At 44.0% G+C, this 18,009-nt stretch overlaps 1 protein-coding gene across 1 annotated transcript; it reads left to right on the forward strand.

Moving 5' to 3' along the window:
• Window positions 1-11,343: 11,343 nt before the first annotated feature.
• On the forward strand, window positions 11,344-16,128 carry LOC136549786 (uncharacterized). The gene is made up of 3 exons (XM_066541193.1): window positions 11,344-11,467; window positions 11,676-14,962; window positions 15,359-16,128. Exons 2-3 carry the CDS (start codon window positions 11,685-11,687, stop codon window positions 15,921-15,923), a joined length of 3,843 nt encoding a protein of 1,280 aa, XP_066397290.1. The 5' UTR covers window positions 11,344-11,467; window positions 11,676-11,684; the 3' UTR covers window positions 15,924-16,128.
• The last annotated feature ends 1,881 nt before the right edge of the window (window positions 16,129-18,009 follow it).

Consider the following 18,009-nt stretch of genomic DNA (forward strand, 5'->3'; position numbering starts at 1 on the left):
AGGCGGGGCACCACCGATGATGGTGATCTAGTGGTTCTAGGTGTACACGCTCTGTAGAGTTGATCGATCTATACATATAATCGTGTCCTCAGATATGAACATTCCTATGACCTACGCTTCCCTTGATTAGTGAGTGGAGTCATTTCTTCTCTCTCCCTAGGTTCTTGTGTTGGTTTCTAGCTTTCGTCGATGAGGCAAGGTACGAGTGAGAGTCATCCTTGTCACCTAGAGAGTGTGAGAGTGGTGAGATATGTGTGATGGGATGGGAGAACGTGTAGATGAGCCGGGTTAAAACTTGATGAATTATTATTAAAACTTGGCATACTCACATAGGAAACTATAGCCACAAATAGGATTTTTGCTTTACCCTTGCATTCCACTGCCACAAAGCAAACGCAAAGCATAGGGTGGGATCTAGTGGCCAGTACAAATTGTACTGATAATTGTTTGATAGGTTCTAAGCCGAGTACGACTACCAAGGAGACGGTTGGGAGGATTAGAGGTATTGTTTCTACGCTCATGTTTGGTTGACAAGATGGAATCGATGTCTGCTACCTTTCTACTTGATGTTGTTCTAGATGTTGTATGCTCTGAGTGATTCCGCCAAGTGGTGATGTAATAATGAGTAAACCTTGTTAGTTGTGCTCTCTTTAAGACATGTATTCGATGTATGACTGTGATATCGACTGTTATTGGATAATGTGATGGGATGATCACCTAGGACTATCATGTTATACTTTGAATCTGTGGATTTTCCTTCGAGAAAATCGGGATCATTTTAGTTGGTATCATAACCATACTTGACCCTTGGACGAGACCCTTAGGATTGGACAATAGAAATATGAGTGAAACTTGTCTTTTTCGGTTATATCTACCGACCTTGCATCTTTTTATGCAATCCTGTGGATTTCACTTACTCCTGCTAGTATGATCTCTTTTTAATATATGATGTATAGCACAAGTTAATTAGTTTATCCTAAACATCGTGTATTTAGGTGTCGTTTGGATTGGAGGCAGAATACGATAAACATATATGAAACCATTGTAAAGGACTCTATCATCCTTTGGAACAAGGGAACTGGTATAAAACGACCAGAGGAATAATAATTGCGCCTTATGAAAAGGTGAGCTGTGAGCTGATTGCAAAGTTCCACCTGGTCGCTCATCGGCTCTTTTGCTCGCTAAGAGCAAGGCTAATAATATAGCCGGCGGCTGGTTGTTAAGGTTTTTTTAGTCTTTTCTCAGCTCACTTATATAGTAGTTCGCTCTTCACTGTCAATACATGACCTACTTGTCTCTCTCATAAAGTTTTTTATTTTTTTTGCGTCTAAGCCGACTGTAAGCTTATAGCTCGCTTCTCCTCTCACTTGTCTCCTCTCTCCTCCACTTCATCATTTAGCCAGTTTATAACATGTCATTATACTTGTTGTAACCATACTTATTAGGTCTTATTTAGATCCATTATATTGTTGCTAATAGTTAGCCAGTTAATACTAGTTCATAGATAATATAGAGTATTAGCTAGCTAACTATTAGTTGTTATTAGTTGGTTTAGTCCAATTAAAGAGATAGTTATTAGTTAGATATTAGGTAACAAATAGTTAGGCTCGTTTGGATTAAAGGAACTAATTATTAGCTCCATAGATCCAAAAGGTTTTAAGATTCATTAGTTGCTAATAGTTAGCTAGCTAATACCTTATAGCTAATATTAACTGGGTAACTATTAGCTAGTTTGGTTCTACTAGTGAGATAGTTGTTGGTTGGGTATTAGCTAAACTATTAGTTGGATCTAAAGGAGCTAAATATTAGCTCCATGGATCCAACTAGGACCTAAATTGGTGGAACATTAAAATAAATGCAGAGCTATATATAACAAATTAACTGGAAAACCCCTTGTTCGCACATATATGGTGACTTGGTGAGTGGTTAGACGAGGAGTTCATGGACGAAGGTGTAAGAAAAATGGACCCTAGGCCCATTTACTTTGGATTTTGGTGTTTGATGATCAACACAACCAAATTGGACTAATTGTGTTTGCTAGTGTTTATTTTATAGTTCAATAGGATGCAATGTGGACTTGGGTCAACTTTAGAAAATGAAGAAAATGATCAACACTCAAAAGAAGATATTGGAGGAGGTGTTGACAGCCTAGAAGTGAAGCAAGGAGTCCAAGATGCGAAGATGTCGAAGCCTGAACAAAGCCACACAAAGAAATAGAAGCAAACAGTGGTTGAGTGGGCACTGCCCTAGGGGATGGCGGTGCCACCATGGAAGGGCTACTGTAGCTAGAAAATAGGGGGGCACCTAGATAGAGCCCATGTGCACTACCCTAGTCACTGCCATGGGTTGGTGGTGCATCAAACAGGGGGTGGTGGTGCCACCACCCTAATAATCCAGTGACCAGCGAGTTAGGACTTGGGCACCACCCTGGTCACCGCCCTCAGGGTGGCAGGTGTACCGTCTCGGTGAAGAGTACCCCAACGCTCGACTGTTAGTGACCAACGGCTAGCTGATGTGGCTAGCACTGCCCTGTCCGATGCCTGGCACCGCCATGTCCTAGTGCTCACAGTAGAAACGTGGAGCTCGGCCCCAACGGCTATATCTCCACTTGTGGCCTATATATATGACTCCAACCGGCCATTTGAAGTTAGTGGAGCTGAGGGAAGATAGGAGGGTGTCGCTACACCTCATTTGTGCTCTCCACATGCATAGAGCCTAAAGATCACTTGGCAATTAGCATAGGTGCTTTGCGAAGTGCTTAGGTTAGTTAGACCGCACACATATGCGCTTGCTCTAGGCTTAGGTCTAGTTACTAGTGAGGTTTGCATACCTCTTGATTAAAGGTGCTTGCACGCACCATGTTTGTACTCTGTGGGGCTTGTAGTCTTGCGAGACCACACCAACCGTGCTTGTGGTATGGCCACCACCGTATATCGAAGGGAACATGGCCCGTGATGGTTTGGCTGGAAGCTTGATAGTGAAGACAGCGGGGAGCTATCTAGGAGAGGCTTGTCGGAAGGCACACTAGAGACCCACTTGCACGTAGGAAAGGCCTAGGGCTATCCATGTAGTTTCCTGACCGAGAGCTTGGCCCTTGCGAGGGATTTCTTGTGAGGGGCTACAATAAGAACTAGGGGAGCTTGAGCGCTTCTTGATACCTCGGTAAAAATATCAGAGTCGTCGACGGGAGTTTGTATCTCTACCTCATATTTACCTTCCGCATTTATATTATGTACTTTAGTTATGTGCTTACTTTCCTAGCTTAGTTTGATAAGCTAATTGATAGAATTGGAACCTATGGTGCATAACTCTTTTATGGTAGAGATAATAATACACCTAGCAAAACCGTAGTTGCACATTTAGATAGTTACTTTCTTGCATAGATTTTGACTAGGTGGATTTAGAGGCCATAGTTAGAAGTAGAATTTTAAATTGCCTAATTCACCCCCCCCCTTTTAAGCATCACGGTCCCTTACAGAAGGGTTTAATGAGAGTCGTGTTAACACATGTACATTGATCCATCCACTGTTATAGCATCTCCAAGAACCTTTCTAAAATATACTATAGAAGTCATCATTTGAAAAGTCAGTTGAGTAAAAATAGTTTTCTATATCTTTATACCCTTCAAAAAATTATATTTTACAAATACTCTAGAGAGTTATCATCGGTCTCCATCTTTGACTAGTGAGAAGTACAGAATAAAAGATATTTATATTTAGAGATCCAATTAAAGAGGTTGTTGGATGATATTATTTCACCAAAATTTCTATTCCTATAAATTAGGAAGAATATAAAGATACTATTATTAGTTTATCATTTTCATCTTTTTTAAATTCCTAGACCATGGATTCTGCGTTCCAAACACTTATTTTTTTCTATGTTTTTTTATTCCTCCATTTTATATTCCCATTCATAATACCGGTGTGTGTTTATGTACATTCCATCATTTTCTTTTTCTTTGTTTCAAATAAACCCTTAAACACTTTGGAAATTTTACATGCTATTATTAATTCTTAAAATCCAGAAGTATACGCCAATTTTTGGGACATCTATATATATGTGTGTGTGTTCTATATCTATACCTAATAATAACGAGGCAAAATTTCCACTGTTTTTTTCTAGCTTGATCTTTTTTTCTGCCTTCCCGAGACCAGCTCGGTCTTGCACTCTGGTGTCCTTTCACGGTTACGGTAAAATTGTCGAGTGTGGGGGAAGAGAATAGAAAGAAATATGGGGTTCTAGTTATAAAGATTCTAGAGAGAAAGAATAGGTGGGAGGACCTTAATAATTTTTGAAACAGATCAGGTTCCTGATGTAAAATGTCCAGACCCAAGTGGGTCTCTCCTGATAGGCTTTTTTTTCTTAACCTAGGCTGAATCCTTACAACTGGGCCAGCTTCATTGTGGGCTAGACCAACCCGATGAAGTCTTTTCCTTTTCTTTCATTTTTTTCTTATTTATAAAAAACTAAAATCATAAAAAATCATAGAAAAATCAGAAAAATGCTAAACTAGTTTTGTTAGCTTCATAAAAATATGGTCTATCCATAAATATTATGAATCTTGTTAGGTTGTGCTTTTATTTATAGGTGTGTTAAATCATCCTTACAAATGTTTCATGCATATAGATTCAGGCGATGACCGAGGACGTGCCATAGGAAGACCTATAATAGGCGAAGGTGGCCGAGGAGTATGAGGAGGATGTCCTCGTTGTTGGTGTTTCTGAAGCCTTCACTAACTTTTTGGTATCCAATTCCTACCTAAGACAAGCTCCGGTGCATAACCCCTACTTTTCAGCAACTATATATAGGTTCGACGATGACCGAGAACATGTGAGAGGTAGACCTAGAATACACGGAGGTGGCCGAGGAGTATGAGAAGGATGTCCTTGTCGCCGGTGTTCCCAAAGCCTTCACTAACTTTTCGATGTCCGGTTCCAACCCAAGGCAAGCCCCGGTGTATAACCCCTACTTTTTAGCAATTATTAAGTTTATTTGCGCATTAAGTTTTGAGGAGAAATATGTACACCATCGATGTAGCTCTGATTAGAAACAAAACTTATTTTTATTAAAATATGGATTAGTCAATGTTACAAGTAATTATTTTATAAACCGAAATCTTGTGCATATTATTGTCTAATGAAATCTAAACAAATATATTTATATAATTCCTAACAAGGGCTGCCATGTGAAAAATCAAGAGAGGTCTCCCATCATAATCATTGGCGGACAGACCTAATCCTTTATACATCAACAAAAAAAGTCAAGGAGGTTGACATGATGCATCAGAAAAACTACAAAGGTCTATATTGCGTCATAGAAACACATGGGTACTATGGAGAATTAAAGTTCTGATATATTTATATCTAAATAATTATGCACTTTGTAATGGAAGCAAAAATATACCAAGATGTATTTTAATTCGATATAGGTTTAATAGGACATTGTTATTTATTGTCAGCATTAACTTATGTTATGGATGTGACGGTCATCACAAAATAAATTATAAAAGCATAAAACATAAGTAGATATGTACCATTCACGTTATCATTTTGCATAAATATTTAATAGTTTTTTTTCTTCCATTGCAACGCACAGGCATATTTGCTAGCATAATATTAAGGAGGCAAAATTTCTCTCCATATATTATTTTTGTCCACCTCTGATAGGTTCTAATGGCTAGAGGAGGGGTGAATAGCCTATTAAAATTTTCTATAACAACACTTAGTAAACTGGTTAGACAAATATGAGGCGAAGCGAGTGTTGCGTGAGCCTACTAAAAAGCAAGCCACCTACCACAATTCTAGTTTCTATAGTCTCTATCCACACAATGGCTATGTTACTACACTAAGTTAGTGTGCTCTCAAAGGCTAACTAAAGAACCACACTAACCAAACTAATAAGCTCTCACAACTAGCTACACTAAAGAGCTTGACAATTAGTTTGCGGGAATATAAAGAGAGAGAGAGAGCAAGATGGTTATACCACCGAGTCAAGAAATGAACCAATCAATCATAAGAATAAATACCAATGAAGACCAATAACCTCGAAATCAAATGATGATAATGATTTTTACCGAGGTTCACTTACTTGCCGGCAAGCTAGTCATCGTTGTGGCGATTCACTCCCTTAGAGGTTTTTGCGCTAATTGGCATCACACGCCAAACTCTCAATAGAGTGCTGCACAACCAACACAAGATGTGGATCACACAAGCCACGAGCAATTTACTAGAGTATCTTTTGGCTCTCCACCGGGAAAAGGTTAAGAACCTCTCACAATCACCACGATTAGAGCCAGAGACAATCACCAACCTCCGCTTGACGATCCTCGCTGCTCCAAGCCATCTAGGTGGCGGAAACCATCAAGAGTAACAAGCCAAACCCATAGCGAAACATGAACACCATGTGCCTCTAGATGCAAATACTCAAGCAATACACTTGGATTCACTCCCAATCTCATAAAGATGATAATCAATGATGGAGATGAGTGGGAGAGCTCTGGCTAAGCTCACAAGGTTGCTATATCAATGCAAATGCCAAGAGTTTGAGCTAGAGCCAGCCACACACCTTTAAATAGAGCCCCCAACAAAATAGAGCCGTTGGGCTCACAGAGCACCCTACTGTGCACCGATTGGACGCGTAGGTCAGGGCGACTGGACTGCACGTCACCAGCGTCCGATCACACGACACGCGCCATGTGGCCCCTTGGTTTAACCTCGTCCACATGATCTCAACGACTAGTCTGCTTCGCACCACGTGTTAAGTTGCAACTGGACACGTAGCTTAAAGTGACCGGACGCTCCATCACTAGAGTCCAGTCGTTTTCAGTAAGGTTGTAGATATGATTTTTTATGACCGAACACATCCGGTCACGCCCGACCGGACTCGCCCATTGTCCAGTCACTTACCCTTTTTTCTGTGCATCGCCACATTGCTGAACAATGTTTAGCCAGAGTTCGGTCACCTACGTCTGGTCTTAGGCCGAGAGTAGCCCGAACACCCCACTGATTTTTATAAATTACCGGACGCTACTCCCCCGAGTCCGGTCACCACGTGACTAGCGTTCGATCACTGTTTTTCAGTGACTATCTAAAAGCTCTAGTTTGGTTTTAGTTAATTGATGAAACCCTAAGTGCTAACCTAGTTTATCAAAATGATTATAAGATAGGTAGCACTATTCCAAGTGGTGAAGCAAATAAAGATCATGACATGATGATGGTGATTCCATGGTGATAATCAAGTGCTTGAACTTGGAAAAAGAGAAAGGAAAACAAAAGGCTCAAGGCAAAGGTATAAGTGGTAGGAGCCTTTTTCGTTTCGGTGATCAAGACACTTAGCGAGTATGATCACATTTAGGTTCGATAGCCGTACTATTAAGAGGGGAGAAACTCGTATCAAAATGCGGTTATCAAAGTGCCACTAGATGCTCTAACTCATTGCATATGCATTTAGGATCTAGTGGAGTGCTAGCACCCTTGAAAATATTTGTGAAAACATGCTAACACACATGCACAAAGGTGATACACATTGTGTTTAGCAGTTGAGAGTAAGGGTTCGAAACTCCACCGACGGAGTGTTAGCCCATAGAGTGCGGACAGTCCGATGGTGCCATAGGCGCCCTGTACATAAAAGATAGGGTTTCACAGAGTGCACTGGACGCTGGTCACACAGTGACCAGACGCTGGTGTCCTGCGTCCGGTCAGTAGTAGCAGTGAGCGCACTGTCTCAGGTCTTTTGACCGGACGCTAGCACAAAGTGTGACCGGATGCTTAGGGCCTATGTCCGATCAGTGCGGACGTACGCTGACGAGGCGGCACACTGAGGAGATGGTGAGTGACCGGACATTGGGTGAGTCCGGTCGGGCGTGACCGGACACGTCCGGTCGTGACTGGTACCTTACTAGAAATGACCAGATGCTAGGGTCCTGTGTCCGGTCACAACTTAAATGTACTGATGACCATTGAGATTGGGTGATCAGTGTTTAAAGCAGGGGACACATGGCATGCATCGCTCGACCGGACGCTGGAGTCCAGCGTTTGGTCAATCTGACCGGTGTGTCCGGTCGCCCCATTTTTTAGTGGACTAAGGAGCCAACGGCTCTATTTCGTAGGAGCTTCTATTTAAGCCCCATTTGCATTGACATAGCAATCTTGTGAGCTTAGCCAAAGTCCTCCCACTCATCTCTATCATTGATTCATCATCTTTGTGAGATTGGAAGAGAATCCAAGTGCATTGCTTGAGTGATTGTATCTAGAGGCACTTGGTATTCGTGTTTCGTTGCGGGATTCACTTGTTTTTCTTGGTGGTTGCCGCCACCTAGATGGCTTGAAGCCGCGAGGATTGTCGAATGGAGGTTGGTGATTGTCTCCAGCTCCGATCGTGGTGATTGTGAGTAGTCTTGTGCCTTCTCCGGCGGAGCGTTGAAAGGTAACTCTAGTGGATTGCTCGTGTCATTGAGTTACCTCACTTGTGGGTAGGTTCTTGCGGTGTCTAATTATGTGGACGAGGTTCGTGCAACACCTCTTAGCCATTGAACCACCTAAGTGTTGGTTGACACAACGGGGACTAGCGTGCCGGCAAGCACGTGAACCTCGAGAGAAAATTGATTGTCGCTTGCCCTTTGGTATTCTCTCAGGTGATTGATTTAATATTCATCTTGTGATTAGTTCACTCCTCTACACGGTGGTTTAATCACTCTACTCACTCATTTATATTCTTGTAAACTAGTTGTAGCAAGCTCTTTAGTGAAGCTAGAATTAAGAGCTTGCTTTGTACTTTAAGTTCATCTAGTGGAGCTCTTTAGTGTAGCAAGTGTGAGAGCTCTTAGTGAGTAGTGACATAGCAAATTATGTGTTTAGTAATTATAGTAACTATAATTGTTGGATAGGTGGCTTGCAACTCTTGTAGAGGTAGAGCAAGTTTGCATTTCGCTATTTGTTATACTAATCAAATTGCTCTAGTTGGTTTATAGATTTTTAAATAGGCTATTCACCCTCCCTCTAGCCATATTAGGACCTTTCACTATCACCTCCTTCATTCTACCAACTTCTCCACCCTTACTCAAATATGTCAACCACCAAGTGTATCACCTTGTGCACATGTGTTAGCATATTTTCATAAATATTTTCAAGGGTGTTAGCACTCTACTAGATCCTAAATGCATATGCTAATGGGTTAGAGCATCTAGTGGCACTTTGATAACCGTATTTTGATACGAGTTTCACCCCTCTTAATAGTACGGCTATCGATCCTAAATATGATCACACTCTTTAAGTGTCTCGATCACTAATCCAAAAAGCTTCTATCAATTTCACCTTTACCTTGAGCTTTTTATTTTTCTTTCTTCTTTTCTAAGTCCAAGCATTTGATCATCACCATCATCATGTCATGATCTTCATTTGCTTCATCACTTGGAGTAGTGCTACCTATCTCATAATCACTTTGATAAACTAGGTTAGCACTTCGGGTTTCATCAATTCACTAAAACCAAACTAGAGCTTTTAACCTCCCCTAACTATCCGGATAGTGGACAATTCTTCCAGTCCTACTTATTTACTTCCCAAACTATACTCACGCCCTCCATGTCTCATATGTGATTTGGACTCATGACCTATACTTATACGAGTTAGGACAACTCGCGTAGCGATGATGAATATGGGTCCGATTCCAATGGATATTGGTTCACGCCCTACATATCTCGTATGTGACCTAGACTCATGACCCACGCTAATACAAGTTAGAACAACTAGAGAGAAAATTAGGAAGAAAAACAATGTAGACAAAGGGCATGTTTGGCACAGCTCACAAACAGCTTCATGAGCTGTTTTTTTTTTTGCCAAACACTTTTTTTTCAAAACAGCTTCAAGGGTGAAGGTGTTTTTCATCCTCTCTCACAGAGGGATGAGTTGGGATAAAGCTAAAAAAAGTAGTTTATCCTAGCTTCATCTTCCATATGTGGGCCCCACTGTTGACAAAGGATAGCTTTTGCCCCTAGCAGAGAGAGCACGCTTGCAGGGGAGGGAGGAGGCTGGGCGTGGCCGGCTGGGGCGCACCGATGTAAGCAGGCACGCTGCATGCGCGGAGAGGAGCTGAGCCAGCGTGCGGGCGTCGCCATCGCTGGACCGTGGCGCGAGCTTCGCCTCCTGGTCGCGGCGCAGGATCCTTGCGAGGTCGCATGCGGGTTCGCCACGTGGCCGCTAGGGCGCGGGTCCGCCGCGTGGCCACCGAGGCTCGCCGCGTGGGTGCGTGGCCGCCGGGTGGCCGCAGCGGGGTCAGCAAGCGCCGCAGCCGCCGGGGCGAACGTGCGCCATCACGACTGCCGACGCAGCGAGTGCCGCCGACGGGAGGAGGCCCGCTGGGACACGGTGGTTGCCGGGCCTGGGCGCGCAGTCAGCCACCGGAGCCGAAGAGGAAGGTGCGCGGTCGCCGGAGCTCGCTGTATGCGATGTCGCTGAGGCTCGCCTAGGCACACGTGCGGATGCCGGAGTTCGAGGGAGTAGGGGGCGCAATCGCCGTCGAGCCAGGCGCGGTCGCCGTTGTCGAGCCGAGGCGCAGGCATCGCCGCCGCCAAGCCAGGTGCGGGCATCGCAGCAGCAGTCGCGAGGGGCGTGGCTGCCCGAGCAGCTGGGAGGGCGCCGCAGTGGGGGCTCCAGACGCGAGAGTACGACTATTTTGAGCTGTCGGGAGGGCGCCGTCGCTGTTCCATCGATGCGGAAGAAAAAGAGTACGAAGAACAGAGGGAAAGGGTGTTATGGTAATTTTGATTCTTCGGCCCCGTTCGGCTTGCTGAATTTTGACTGAAACTGACTGAAAACACCGTTCTGGCTGAATTGTTATTAGAGAAAAATATTATTCTACTTGAAAAAAAGCCGAACAAGCCGGTTTATGCCGAACAGGGCCTTTGTGTACATGTGAAGCTGTTCCCCGAGACTTCTTTTTCAAAATAGCTTAGCTTTCCCAATAAAATTGCTCATGAGGTTGTTTTGCAAAAAACAACAACTTTAAAGGTAAAGCTGAGATGTGCCTAATAGGCTTATAATATACATAGTATATTATCATATTATTATATTATTATCTGATACGATGAAGATTTGCTAAAATATGGTCGAGGAAAAGAAAAGCATATTCTATCCTCCCCTCCCATGCTCATCGGACGGAGATCGACACTAAGGTTCTCGTTCTGCTGTCCCGGGCAGCTGGACCGACCGCTCTCCAGACGCCCCCGAAAGCCGAAAGCCCGAAACCGAAGCGTTCCAGTTTCCAAGGGCGCGAAGCCTCCAAAGGGCGCGTGCGTGCCTGGCGGACACCCCCTGCCCGTCACCACCGTTGGTCGCCTTCCCATTCCGCTCCAACCTCCTCCTCTGGAGAGATCCGCTCCCCGCCTCTCCGCGGCCTCCTCTTCCTCCGCGCAAACTCGCCGTGGCAGAGTAATCTCGCGCCGGCCTCGCGCGCATACCGGGGGAAAAAAAAGGTGAGCCCATCGCGCGCTCCTCCTCCTCCTCCTCCTTGTTTGGTTGCGCTGTCGGGAAAAGAACAGAAAAAGGTTTGCTTGCCGGATGCGGACTCGATGTTGGGGGTGGGATGGGGGCTCTAGGGTTTGGTTGCGGTTATTTACGGGTTGCGCGTCGATTCGATTGACAATCGGTCCTCAAATTCGATCTGGATTTTGGATTTTGCAGTTTTTTGGGATGCCGGGTGCCGGTGTGGAGCCGCCGGCGCCGCCGGCCGAGGCCGCGGCCGCGGCGGGGCTACCGCCGCGCAGGTGGAGACCTTCGAGGGTCTCCGCCAAGCGGTCCTGGCCGCCCGGGTGCGGTCGGCTCCCTGCGCCCCCGGCCGCGCCGGCCTCTGCGGCCGCGGCAGGTCCTGACGTGAACGGCGTGGATGGCGCCTCCACCGCCCTCGGCGGCAGAGCCGATGAGGCGGCCGCCGCCGCCGTCATTTCGCCTTCGGTTCAGAGCGGATGCCCGGATAAGGTGGAGGAGGCCGTCGCCCCCGCCACAGTTTCAACTGTGCGTCAGAACGGCGCCCCGCCTCGGCAGCAGGGATCGGATAAGGTGGAGGAGGTGGCTGACCCCGCCGCCGTTTCACCTGCGGCTGAGAACTGCGCCCTGCCTCGGCAAGAGGAAAATAAGGTGGAAGCTGTGGCGGCTATTTTACCTGCAGCGCGCAGCAGCGCCCTCCCACATGTGCTGCCTCAGTCAGGGCCGGAGAGGGCTAGGCAGGATGGAGACGGCGGTGAGAACGGAGAGGCACAATTGCTGCGCGATGCAGGCGAGCTGTCATCGGATGGTCAGCAAGGGAACAGGGTGGTGCAAGTGGCAGTGCCAACGGCGGTAGTGCTGGGGAGTTGTAGCACTGTCGGTGCTAGTTCTGTGCAGAACGGTGACAAGGGGGATGGCTTGTTGGTGGCTGAGGAGAAGGGACGTGGTGGCAGCAGTGATGTGGGGCAGGAGGTTGCTGTTAATGGGGATGTCACAGAGATTGGAAAGAAAACAGGTGGCAGTGAGTTACAGAGAAAAGAAAATGGAATTGCAGGAAGGAGAAGGAAATGGTGGATGGAACCCTCTTTGAATCCGCCGCCTAAGAAGAGGGCGGTTTCAGCCGTACGCAAATTTCCACCTGGCTGTGGGAGGACTGCTGTTACCACCGAAGTCAGTGAAGTTTTGAAGGGCTCACCTGTACACACATTTTCTCCTGGCTGTGGGAGGGCTACTGTTACCACCACAGACACTGGTGTTTTGGATGTCTCACCTATAAGCACATTTGCTCCTGGTTGTGGGAGGTCTCCTGTTAATACCACAGGCAGTGGAGATGAGGGGTTACCTTCAGAAGCCACCCCTGTCAACAATGGTGATGCCTTGGTGGCAAGTCCGGTTTTAGGAGAGTCGGCTTCTCCAACTTTAGCACTAGAGGCCTCCAATAAGAAATTGGAAAGCAAGAAAATAGTGGATGAAGGACATAGCAAGGCTCACAATAGGGTCCAAGTTCGAGATGATTTTGCCGGTACCAAACAAGATGGTGACCAGCGAAATGTTGTTCCAAAAGCTACACCGAGGAATGTTTCTGATGGGAAGATGAAGGGGAAACTCTCGGTACATAAAGGGAAGCAGGTAGCACAAGAAGTGGTGGATGATAAGATGAAAAATAAACTTGATGGAAGCTTGCAAAGAAGTAATCTTAGGACACCTTTGAGCAATTCCATTGATGCAAAGACAAAAGTAAAGAGGTTGGATAGTGACAAGATGAATGCCGAATTGCTTGGTAATGCACGGGCCTCTGCAGGTGGGAAGATAGAAAGTAAGACTTTGAGTGCTAAAAAGGAAGTGGCGTGCTCAAATATGAACACAAAGCAAAAGAAGTTTGCTCGTAAGTTGAAGGGTGATGACATAGGCAAGGATAATTTGCATTCATCCGCTAGGGAGTCCAAGCTTGGAAAACATGTTGCAACTGATCACATTGAAGAGCCTAACCAAATAATTGTACAAGCATTGATGGCTCCTGACAATTGCCCTTGGACACGAGGAAGAAAGTCTATTGCTAGTGCTTCCAAGTCTCTTGTTCCTAGGAACAAGCTAAAGGGAAAGGATGCTAAGGATGCTAGTGCTTCCAAGTCTCTTGTTCCTAGAAACAAGATAAAGGGAAAGGATGCTACTTCAAAAGATATACCGGCAAGAAAAGTGGATTTTAGTGAATCGATCAATGATGAGACAATGGATGACAATGAGACACGAGGAAGAAAATCTATTGTTAGTACTTCCAAGTCCCTTGTTCCTATGAACAAGCTAGATGCTACTCCAAATGATATACCAATAGGAAAAGTTGCCTCTTTTGAAGCGAGCAATGATGAGACAATGGATGACAATGATGACATTAACTTGGAAGATGATGACAACTCTAGGGTGCTAGTTGTGTATGGAGAAAAGCGAGAAATATGTGTCACGGTTCTTCCGTCTGTTCCTTCCGGGTCACACCACAAGCAACCTAGGGTCCATGATATAGATGCTCGAAGCAAAGTTAGGAAGTTGCTCCAGTTGTTCCAGGCGATGTATCGAAAGCTTACACAGGTTGAGGAACAAGGTAAACGCAAAGTTGGGAGGATTGACCTTGAAGCAGCTAAGGCCCTAAAGAACGACCCTATCTATAAAAAGATTGGGGCCGTTGTGGGAAATATTCCCGGTGTTGAAGTTGGCGATGAATTTCATTTTAGAGTTGAGCTGTCCATAGTTGGTCTCCATCGCCCATTTCAAGGAGGTATTGACGATGCTAAGGTGAATGGTGTCCTTGTTGCTTTAAGTATCGTTGCCTCCGGTGGCTATCCTGATGAATTATCAAGCTCGGGGGAACTAATATACACGGGTTCCGGAGGGAAGGCTGGTGGGAATAAAGGAAGAGATGATCAAAAGCTTGCGCGGGGCAATCTTGCCTTGAAGAATTGCATCAAAACCAAATCCCCAGTTCGTGTGATTCATGGGTTCAAAGGCCAAAGTAGAAGTGAAGTTGGTCATTCTAAAGGCAAGCAAACTTCAACATTTACATATGATGGGTTGTACGAAGTGTTGGAATGTTGGCAAGAAGGCCCAAAAGGTGAGATGGTCTTCAAGTACAAGTTACAGAGGATCGCAGGGCAACCTGAATTAGCCCTACATGCAGTTAAGGCAACAAGGAAGTCCAAAGTTCGTGAAGGTCTTTGTTTGCCGGATATATCTCAAGGAAACGAGAGGATACCCATATGTGTCATTAACACAATTGATGACATGAGGCCAGCACCATTTAAATACATCACCAAAGTCATATATCCAGCTTTGTATGAAAAAGAACCTCCAAAGGGTTGCAACTGCACAAACGGCTGCTCGGACTCGATTATGTGTGCTTGTGCAGTTAAGAATGGAGGGGAAATACCGTTCAATTTCAATGGTGCGATCGTTGAGGCCAGGCCTCTCATATATGAGTGTGGTCCATCATGCAGGTATGGCTGTGCAAAGACTTAAGTAATCCAAATAACTGTCAACCTGAAAATATTCATTTGTTATTTAGTTTTCTATTGGGTTTTTGAAGTTCCTGTATTTGAATTTCAAACCATGAGAAATATTCCTATTCGTTGGAACTTGTATTTGATGTTACATTAAGGCTTATTGTTGGTTTTAGGTCCAGATGATAGTGACACATTATGAAACATTAAGAACAACAGCTGGTGTCTGGCATATGAAAAATGGTTTCAGAGTTTAGCTATTCTCCTGAAGTTATGGAGATCTTTGACAACAAGCAAACATATTGATACACACCAGACAATTAGCTTAAAACCAAGATAGTAATCTAGCTTTATATACAAGTGAGCTAACCAATTTTTTACCACTACATGCAGGTGCCCGCCAACATGCCACAATAGGGTGAGTCAGCATGGTATCAAAATTCCACTAGAAATATTCAAGACAGGGAAGACAGGTTGGGGTGTAAGATCCCTCAGTTCTATATCATCAGGCAGTTTCATATGCGAGTATACTGGTGAGCTATTGAAAGATGAAGAAGCTGAAAAGAGACAGAATGACGAGTATCTATTTGATATTGGCAATAACTTCCATGATGAAGAACTTTGGGAGGGGCTAAAGTCGGTGGTTGGTGTAGGATCTTCTACCTCGTCCTCTGAGACAATGGAAGGCTTCACAATAGATGCAGCAGAGTGTGGCAATGTGGGAAGATTTATCAACCATAGTTGTTCCCCAAATCTCTATGCCCAAAATGTTCTCTGGGACCATGATGACATGAGGATGCCGCATGTTATGTTTTTTGCTGTTGAGAATATCCCGCCACTACAGGAGCTGACCTACCATTATAATTATAAGGTAGGGGAGGTCTATGACAAGAATCACAAGGAGAAGGTTAAACATTGCTACTGTGGCGCCTCGGATTGCTGTGGCAGGCTCTACTAAAACATTATTGACTGCTGTTAGCTCAATGTTATGAACACCTCTGCCTTTGCCTCTGCCGTACCCTTCTATTCTCAGTTCATCTTGTACTTGTCGGCGTTCTGATGTTTACAGCAAGCTGCATTTGCTCTTGCTGTTTTCTTTTAGAAAACATTCCGCTCCGTTGTACTGTCTTTTAAATTATGAATGAAGTTTGAATGGAACCCCATTGTACCATGTTTTAAATAATTAATGAAGTTTGAATGGGCTCCATTTTCCGATGATTTTGTGTGTAGTTGTAGGTCTTATAGTTTGCTTGGGTGTGTATTCGTGCATGAACAGTTAGTATCCAGATGATAGGCTAGAAAAAAAAATAATGAAACGTGCTGTTGTCTGTAGAAGTATTCATTGAGTAACATGAATCTGCAAGGTAAAAATGGACGATGATTGCTTTTTTTTTTCTTCACAGAACTGACTGGTGGTATTGCAAATTGTACTATGTTATTATATAATTAAAAATCTTAAAATCTGGTTTAATTTTAAAAAAGTCAGAGAAAATCTTGGGCTCCTTTGGGCCTTACCAAAGGATTCAGAGATCTTTGGGCTCATGGCAAGTGTAAATTCTTCATGTGGCCACGCGACCGACTGCCAAGAAGAGGGCTCGCTCATTCAGAGAGGTGCCCTCATTGTGATCAAGCTTAGGAATTCATAAACTGTCTTCTTTTTGCGTCCTTACAAGAGATTTTTGGTTCAGGTTATTCCAAAGAGTAGGTCTACATATCCTTGCCCTTCATATTGGAGAGGAGTTCTTGGATGATTCGTGGGAGAAGATTGTTCTTGCTGTTGGAGGATAACTACAGAAAGGCCTCAACTCGCTTGTGATTCTTGGGGTCTAGACCATCTGGGATCACTGTAATAGATTTGTTTTTTATGGTGTACCTCCTTGTTTGGCCATAGCCTTGCTTGTTAGCGAGGAAATTCAGTTGTGGGGTTTGGTTGGGGCTAAAGGTATTTTTACCTTTTTGCCTAGTCGTCTCAGTAGTGTGTGTTCTTTAGGTTGTGTTCGGATCCTTTTCTTGTCTTGGCGCAAAAGTGATTTGTAGCTTCTTTTTTGGTATGTGTGGTGTTCTGTAAGGGTTCTCTTTTTTCTTATTAATATAATGATATGCACTCGTTCGAGAAAAAAATTAAAAAAAAGTTTTGGCATAGAAAAATATGAAACCAATTTTAGTTTTTCATAAAATCATGTTGTATCTTATGGTGCATAGCATAGAATGATTTGAATATTCTATTGTATTATTTGGGTGTTTATTTACTAGGAAATGCCCTGGTTATCTATTATAATTAATCTATGTTGATAACCTGGAATACGTAGAAGTTCTAGATGACTCTGATGACAACACAAGTGTCATCTAAGCACCTCATGCCTTATCATATTTGGTATGATCAAATATGAGGTGGTTACCTAGTATAACACTCGTTTTGTCGAAGTCACTTGCCTTCTATGTAGTCTGGATCGTTAACGTCGACAAATTATAATAGATAATGAAATCATCTACTACGGATAAACTTCAAATAATTCCAAGCTATGTACTAGAAGATAGAGCATAGTTTTTTCAATCTAAAACAATTTTTTTGAAGGTTAAGTTGGATTTTAAGATTTTTTAATTACATACTTTTATAGAAAAATATTTACCTTGAACTATTAAGGCAGTTCAATTTACCTTTGTGGCTGACGTGGCAGGATATATAGACTAAAACTAAGGTGCAAAAAGATGATTTTAAAAATTGAGAGATCAACATTAAATCGACCTCGGAAATAGTTTTTTTTTGGAGATGCTATGGTGCATCCGTCCGTCCGTCCAGACGTCGTGCTTCCTGGACCTGCGCGCTACCAGCCCGACAGGCCTGCTCCCCTCTACCTTCATGGTTTCTCTAAAAAAAAGACAGCGATGTTTTCCAACTTGCACGGCCGTCGCGGCGTTCCCCACCGCTTGCCCGCCACTCGCCTTCTCCAATGGCGATCACCTCCACTTTCTTTGTATGTTTCAAGTGTTTTAGATGTTCCAGAGGTATGTTGTAAGTATTTCATATGGATGTCGCAAAAGTA

Source organism: Miscanthus floridulus, chromosome 4 (genome assembly GCF_019320115.1).
Source record: "Miscanthus floridulus cultivar M001 chromosome 4, ASM1932011v1, whole genome shotgun sequence".
In the NCBI taxonomy this organism is placed as follows: Eukaryota; Viridiplantae; Streptophyta; class Magnoliopsida; order Poales; family Poaceae; genus Miscanthus; species Miscanthus floridulus.

Bases quoted from the DNA above. Each gene is read 5' to 3' on its own strand.
- LOC136549786 (XM_066541193.1), top strand. From the start codon at position 11,685: ATGCCGGGTGCCGGTGTGGAGCCGCCGGCGCCGCCGGCCGAGGCCGCG. The intron at 14,963-15,358 runs GTATGGCTGTGC...CACTACATGCAG, and splicing joins GAGTGTGGTCCATCATGCAG to GTGCCCGCCAACATGCCACA.